General features: G+C 34.5%; 1 protein-coding gene across 1 annotated transcript in view; it reads right to left on the reverse strand.

Moving 5' to 3' along the window:
• Positions 1-8,634, reverse strand: part of UHRF1BP1L (UHRF1 binding protein 1-like) — a 55,948-nt gene that overhangs the window by 31,390 nt on the left and 15,924 nt on the right. The window contains exons 3-6 of the mRNA XM_010008078.1: positions 6,790-6,952; positions 5,651-5,689; positions 2,522-2,613; positions 804-993 (exon numbers count right to left, since the gene is read on the reverse strand). Of these exons, the coding sequence (XP_010006380.1) occupies positions 804-993; positions 2,522-2,613; positions 5,651-5,689; positions 6,790-6,952 (484 nt within the window). The remainder of the gene's footprint in view (positions 1-803; positions 994-2,521; positions 2,614-5,650; positions 5,690-6,789; positions 6,953-8,634) is intronic.

The raw sequence follows: 8,634 nt of genomic DNA on the forward strand, positions 1-8,634 counted from the left end.
TCCCTACATAAAAAGCAACTACCAGACTTCTTAACTCAACTTGCTCCAGAATAATAGGCTTAAAATAAAAAAACATGGACAAAATTTGAAACATCCATTGATTCAAGGCCAGATGCACGCTAAATGTCTTCTTCAATACAAAATACAATATTTAAAAACAACCTTGCACTCACTAGACATTTAACTTGGTTACATGAGAGAAATCAAAAGACTAGTGTACACCATTCCAGAATTTGTTTTCATTTTCCCAGACAGCAGCGATGTACTTTACTACTATTACTTTTTTGGATACATATGAAGTAACTATTGCAAGAAAAAAAATAATTATTGCATAGGAACTTCATTAAAACTCAGAACTGCTTAAAGAAAATAAAATCTTATTAGGCAAAGCCTCACAAGCAAATAAATAACCAGTTAAAGGTCTAAAAAAAAAATATTAAAAACCAGCACAACATCTTATCCCTCCACATTTAGTAATCCATTCATTTTACCTTAAGTACTCTTAAAAGTTTGGTCTAGTTTGCATTCCATACAGTCACAGGCTTGGAGAATCTAAAAGGGGGACAGTACATCTGCTTGCCCTGGTCTATGCTCTTCCCACTTTGAACACTGCTAGAGATGTAACATTTGATCTGTCTCTCTCCACTGTTTTTACATGCTTGTGCTCCTACAGGACAGCTGAAATCACCGATCACAGAATGTGCCCATTTCCAACCACTGCACATTTCCTAGACTGTGTAAGACTGCAAATCCATTTCCTCCTTTACCACAAAAACAAGGAAAAAAGTTAGCAAAAGATTTACCTCTCCACGTTGAGCTTCTTGTATTCTTGTAAATCTGAGGTCAGTATGTTCCCAGTTTGCATTTACACTATATATTCTCAGCTGGGAAAGTTCAAATGAAGCATTAAAGGCTTTTGCACCAATCCGTATTATAATGGAGTTCACAGAAACTGAAATTCCTTCTACCACTTTTTCAGCAAAGCCGTATTCACTAAAAAGTGAAACACCAACATATTAAATTAAATGCATACCTAACAAAAGGGCACAAAATTGAACTTAACAAATAGCCAAAGTATAACATGAAACAAATCAGAGAATAAGTTCCTAATATATTCTCCACTTAGGAATTTTTGTTGAATATTCTTGATCTCAGTTACAACAGTTTGTTCTCTAACCTTTGGTCCTAACAGCAAAATAGTAATTCAAGGAAATATTTTGGATCAAGATAAAGCTCCACAAAGTATAACAATTACTGCAATTCTCCACAATACATATTTTGTACATAAGAGACAACAAATGTATGAAAAAATAAAATACATATTATACATACATAAAAGTAACAGTCTACAGCAGTAAGTAGAAATCTTACTCTTCTTTATGTATACATAAGGAGTACTGGACAATTCCAGTCAGGTTAGTCTATATTGCTATAAGCTAAGTTGATTCCATCCATTAAAACTACTATCTTTCATAGATACAAAATAGTATTATTTTATTTGTTTCATTCTATAAAAGAAAGCCATCCTAAATGGTGGGTACATTTCTACACCAAATAAACATGCATTCCAGTATTAAAAACGATATAGCAGTTGCACTTCATTTTTTAATAAAAATCTTATGCGTTTTGACTACTTTCAACTAATTAATAGAAAATCGTATTTTAAGTATGCTTTGGCCACCTAACATTTTTTGCCTTTGGATTTTTCTTTCCTGCTTGTTTCAAAAGTACAGTTTAGGTAGTTTTTCATTCCTTTTCCTTTTTAGAACTTCCATCCTACATAGAATGTCTATGGCAATGAATTTCAAGCTGTACTTTAGGAAATGTAGAGACCCATGGACTACTTCTGCATGTTACGCAGAAGTTAAAACAAGAAAAGCAATCGTGTCATCAAATTCATCTCTGTAGATAGGTCCCTATGTCCACTGAAAAATGTTTCAGGTCCATAAAAGAAAATGCCTGGGAGGAGGGGTGGATGTGGAGATTCACTGATGTAATGCTTTATTGTCCTTCCAAATTAATTAACTTTTGGGCTATACATTGTGCATGAAAACTTTTTGTAAGATTTGGCTGATACAATGAAGGAAATTTAAAACACACTAACAAATAGCCCTTATTACTGCATTTTTTTAGACCAAACAAACAAATAAATAAAAAAACCCACCACAATGTTTTACGTATTTTCCAAATAGGTTGAAGGCAAGTTATCCTTAATTTTCAAAAAACTTACTATCAATTCAATTTTGTATATTTTTGATGCCATAGTAGCACCCATATGAAATATGCCTAGAAAGTCCCATACATTGTTGAGATGTTCTTTCCAGGCTTGGGTCTGGATAGTTCCATTATCACTATACAAAAGTTACTTCACCCACATGTAATAAAAGAAAATTTTAGAGAGAGAGAAACAGCAAGTTGCAACCCTATATACTTCTGGAAATTTGCAAGGGATATGACTGTCTTATAGTAATTCAAAACAAGTAATTTAACCTTTTTTGCATCAATTACAGTTGCCACTGACCTCTGTCCAGATGCAGTTGCTATAGGAGAGGGTCCATTAGGGGCACGTGGCTCTTCACATGTGCTCATTTCCATTACAACTTTATCCAAGGACTTGAAAAACAAAACAAATCCAAGTATTTGAAACATGAGAGGCAACAAAGTAAATATACATAAAACATTTCTTACTGTGACAATCTTCCCATAAACTTTCGTAAGGCATCAGAATTACCTTTTCCTTTTAATTTGTTCACATAAATTTTAAAATTTTGAGAATTCTAATAGACCTTCCTAGGCAAATTTTGCATTTCAGAATTCTTGATCCCTGACTATTATTTATCCATCACACATATTTTCAAAAATTGCATTTCAAACAGGGCACGATTTAATGCCTACTTATGTGGATTTTCCTCCTATATGGCTGTTCTTTAAGTGAAATATTTAAAATCTCCTGAGTTTTCCAAATGGTTCAATAAGTTCATAAAATTTCAGTGGAAAATATTTGAAGCTAACCAACTAAAATTCATTTCAGTAGCTGAAGTTTTGGACCTGCATCTTTAATCAAAACCTGAATACATATAATATATACAAATGAGCATGTATACATTGTGTGTGTATATGAATCTTTAGAAAAGCTATTAAAACAAGTAATTTTGAAAAAGATATATTCTAGTATAACTTGCAACAGATCATACTACAGTCAAATTGTATGCTATTACTGTATTCTTTGTACTTGGGGTGGGACCCTTACAAAAGAAGTTGTGAATTAAGGGAACGAGACACCAAAATCCTATTTGAAATGAAAACTTTATTTAAATAGCAGAACTAGAACGCACATTATAAATAATGCATACTAACAGGAGTGAAGAGAATGAGTGAAAAACAAATGCAAAAACTTACTCCCCTAGTGACTGAATAAATTCAAAAAGCTCCTAACCTCGTTTACAATGTTCGTGTCCTAAATTTATCATACAACCTGGAAAGGCTCTTAGTTTAGTGCTTATAGTTCTGGTATCTTTTTGGATGCCCATTGAGAACACAACTAATATTACTTCTTTGTTTAGTTCTGACTTTATAGCACCCCTTCTGAATTCCTCCATTTAACCCCACTCAGGGATAAGGCCTAAAAGACTCTGTTCTCCATTTTAGATATTTCACAATTCAATCTGGCCTACCTGCTGGACTTTATTATCATACTGTTTTAATTGTGCCTGTCTTTATAATCTATTTGCTCCACAAACATTTTTGTGTGCTATTATCCATGAAATGCCCTGACTACTACCTAGAAATTCATAAACTCTATTCTGGATTTATTTATAGTCCAGTATGTTGTGATGATTAAAGTGAAGTGTTAGCTGTTGCAGTAAATCTAAACATTTTTAAAGTAGTTTCTCAACTGTCTCAATAAATAACTTGCCTTGCAAAACAAAAACAGAAGAAAAAAGCAAGAAAAAAACCCATTCTTTTAGTGTGGGGATGCAGGTGGAAGCCAAGATTTCTTCTTCTGGCTATCTTACCATTTTTGAGTGTTTGATAACTCTTTAAGGTTTCTTTTAAGACCTTTAGAACAATTTCCTTCACTACATGACTAATGCAAGGAACAGTAGGGCAGTGATTTAAGGAGTTTGTTTAGCATACATAGAAGTTAACAAAAAACACCTGGATGTAGATATCTGTCTGCTCATTTGTCATTGGCAACTACTGTATCTTTGGCAGAGGAAAAACTGCTGCATAGCATATTTGAGTCCCCAAGCAGTCCTCAAAATTATACTGTTTTTCATCTAGAAACAGGAATTGATTATGAGCAAAAATAAATCAGTATTTGCCACTACGTTAACAGACAGATTTTTACAGAGGGTGATTCACCTCAATGCAAGTACCTTTGGCTAGACAAGTGGGTTTTAGTTACCTCCTAAGCTATGCAAACAGAGGAAGCTGATGCACTTTAATTAAACATTCAGTAGCAAAAATATTGCCACTAAAACAGTGGAAGACTGGTGATGTAATAAAGGGCTGAAGATGGACATTTAGACCATTGAATTCATCTTACTTTAGAAGACAAAAAGGCTGTTTGTACAGTCTGCCATTGTCAAATGAACCTCTGTTATCAATTTCCATGTTATGCACTTGTTCAAGGACAGCTTTATGTAAAAAATGGTGACCTTGAATGTTGTCTTAGCCTCAAAGATTGCTCATGTAACTTCAATACGAGCAAAGCAAACAATCAGGCCTTTCTACTGTAGGTCAAAGCATGTAATCTTTAAGAATAGCAGGGCTTAAACTGATTTCCTAATTTGGCAGTTGCATCTTACAGTTGAGTCATGCCACCTCAGTACTAACACACTAAGCTCTGTGTGTCAGGAAGAAGCTGTACTGGCATTGGTGCATTACAACTGGGTCACTAGCAAATGCATCAAGTATTTAAAACAATGTGTCTTCTCCAAGTTTGATTCAGAACTAAGAAATTACAAGCGCGTTCAGAAATTCATTGCGATACTGAGAAGCACTACAATTAAAGGAATATTAATTCATAAGTAAATGCAATTAAGAAAGTTTAGCTGTCATCAAGCAAGTCACTTCTGGTGCTACCACATTTCTTATTATACTTTAAAATAAATAACAAAATTAAGCACAAGCAAAATTAGCATTACTTCTAATTGTTGCTGAGTCCTGTTTACACATTTGAAATCCTATTTATATCCAGACTGAACCCTAGGTGGTTACAGAAACCCTGTAAATGTTATGTGTACCAACCAGCTCTAACTGCGATCATTGGGCAGAGTATAGATATAGAATAGAAAAATCTTTTGAAAAGATAGCTTCAAAGCACAGGCAGAAACTTGTAGAAGTGTTAATTTGACAAATTACTACCCTTCAAGTGAATCCAAATTAAGATGTAATAAGTGAAGAACTTAAGAGAAATGAGCCAACAGTCAAACACTACAGTGCTGATGCCCAAAGCCAAAACACAGAAAACATGCCAAAAACAACATTAAGGCATTTTGTCTTGCTCTACCACTACTGAGAGGATACTCAGTAAAGGCCTATTAATGTTTCAGTTATTTCTAAAGTCAAGTCAAGAGAAAAATACAGATATATCAGATAAATTATGGTCTACAGAGTATACTCAGGAGCTGATCTCAGAACTCACCAAAGAGATGGGTTGAGTTTTCAATTTTGTCCATGGTATCTGCAAGAGAAAATATTCTTCTAAAGCAATTATTAAAAATACAGTAACATAGAGCATTTATTTAGAATGTGTTTTATGCATACAAATTATATTTGTAACTTGTGAACTCAGAACAGTAGTACTTTCAAAATATCAAGTTTATCTGAAAATACTGTATAGTAAATTTATGCACACACAAATTTATTTCAGGTGTTAAAAACGAAGCTTCAGAATCTACTTATCACTGAGCAGAAAACAGAGGAGCAAAAAAATAATCTCTCTCTTTAATACTGAGTTGTCAAGCATCAGAAAAAGCAACATGGTCCTCCACATTCTTTCCTTTAAAAGGAAAGAAAATCCACATTTGCTCTGTTGGCCTGCAACTAATGGGATGCCTGCAAAAAAGCATCAAGTTCTCTGCATTCAGAAAAATGAGGACAACCTCCCAGTAAGGGAAAAAAATACAAACCAAACACAACAAACCAACAAAAAACCAAAACAAAACAAAAGACTTGAAGAGCTACCATAATTTGACCAGATCATAACATCTGTCAAAAAAAGCACCCTAGCTTAATTTCTTACTCTCATATTAGTATAATCTAGGACAGATTATATACATGGCTTCAATTAACAGCCACAATGACCAAAAAAGCAACATTTCTTAGATTTAGAGTGTTTCTGTGTTTCCCACAGAGACCATAATACCTCAGAAAGATGGTTTTGGACATAGCAATGGAATAAGGAAGAAAGCAATATAAAGAGAGGGGTAAAGAGAGGAAATAGCATATAAAAAAAGAATAATAAATCATTACAGTAGAATAACGACCACAGGGAAATACAAGCTTTTATCTCTATCCCTATTTCAGAACATGCAGGAATAAATCCTACTCAGAAAGAAAAAAAAAAAATTAAAAAATCACTGCTGGTTTTAATAATTTCTGTACATATTTCATATGATCACTTGAGAAATTAAAATTAGTAGGATTTTTTGCTTTCTCTGAAATTTTATTAAACACTCACCACAATTTTCTATTAATACAAGGTTGCTTGAAAGTCTACAAATACATAAGGGAAAAAAAAATACTTGGCTATTTACCATTCTGGCCGAATGAAATACTCACTCTAATGGATGCTTTATTACAAAAGACCTTGTTTATAGCAAGCCATGTTGGAAGATCCAGCATGTTCTGAAGCACCTCTTGATCCAGCTCTAAATTGGTCAGCTGACCTTCTCCCTTTAATGTGCTCAGGTTGATCTTGTCAGGTGACAGATTTTTGGTGAACCTAGGAACAAACATGAAACTTAAGTACATGCATATAAAGCAACCAGAGCTGTCCCACATATAGTGACAATTTAACTTAAAACAATGGTCTAGGGGTGAGCAAATATTAGGTTCTTAGGTACAATTTCACCCTGGAAAGGAACGGTACCATGGAATTACTTTGTCCCTCTAAGTTCTGGCATCTCATTAACTCAATTTACAAAATGGAACAGAAAAAAAAAAAAGACTCCATAAATAAGATTAGATATATTATGATCAATTTGTGCACCACCCAGAATAACAAATCCTTGATTCAAACCATTTAACTATTTATTTTAAATTATGCAAGGTAGAAGTTGAATCCATTTCACTCTTCTTCAGTATTTCAAAAGGAGAAAAAAAATAATCCAAAACCTCTACAACTTACACTGTCATTCTTAGAGCAAGTAGGAGTGGCTTAGAATTCACTCAGGAGGAGTAACAAAAAAAATACTCCTTATAAATTGTACCTTTCTATATATTTACAGTAAACCAGTAAAGTTTTATTTACAATATTCATTAGGTTTAATCATAGAATTTAATAACATAGATTAAAAATATACAAACACAAGTAGCAAGATGGTGTATAAAAATATTGGGTGAAAACTTGAAAGGTCAATCTGATATGCAGGGTCTAAAAACCATGCAATAAATGTCATTACACTTCAAAGGCACCTTGATTTAGATGTAGTGTGAAATGTCCCTGCTCATGGCAGGGAGGTTGGAACCTGATGATCTCTAAGGTCCCTTCCAACCTTAACCATTCTATGATTCTACGGTTTACTGATACAATAGGACAATCAATATGACTGTTTTTCTCGTCCTTGTGAGGATGAGAAAAATCATGGGTACTCTACTCTACCCTCAAATCAACAGCTGTAACACTTTATCTACCACAAGCTGAAGAATTAGCTATGCTTAACCACACATGCATTCTTCCATGGAAAATTGTTTCTGCTCATGATTTGGTCTGATTTCACAAGATTAGGCAGTAGAAAACACCGCTGTTTGCTTTCTGCTTTGGGGCTCTTCCCACCAAGCTACCCCCACGCTGACACTCTGCAGGCAGAGAGCAAAGGGGTTTGTCTGTCTACCAGCATGGAACATAGCCCTGAAGCAACGCCTCAGGAGGTGCAGCTCCAACGTTTCCTTCCCATCCAGCCACCAAATTCTAACCAAACTACAAGGTCCTTGTTAAGTCCGATGCTCAGTGGGAGATGGTAGAAGAAGGTGAAGGCAGCTGTATAGGTTATCCTTTTAATAGTTTCCAAGTGTGGCTTGAAGCACGGCAGGCATTTTCTCAGTCCAACTGCTTTACTGTGTTGTTGTGACAGTAAGCTTTGGAAATGTGTTTACCTAGCCTGACAAAATGCAAACAGCTATTTTATCACCCCTATAAAACATTCAGCCAAACATCAAAACTTAGAAAGTTTCATCCCTCATCAGTTTAATCGCAAAGAAGAACTCTCAAAGATCAAGACATCTGGGGATGGAGGTGCACAGAGAAAGAAGCCTGTTCAGAATTAAAAGTCTGTTTTTGTTTTGGTTTGTTTTTTTACTAGACTGAAGTTACTCAGTGCCTATTTGCAAATAATACCAGACATGTTTCTTACGTTTCTTATGACAGAAGTGTTGCAGTTGTTTCTGTATCGCTTACAAGGCATG

Source organism: Chaetura pelagica, unplaced genomic scaffold (assembly GCF_000747805.2).
Source record: "Chaetura pelagica isolate M959 unplaced genomic scaffold, ChaPel_1.0 scaffold50, whole genome shotgun sequence".
NCBI lineage: Eukaryota > Metazoa > Chordata > Aves > Apodiformes > Apodidae > Chaetura > Chaetura pelagica.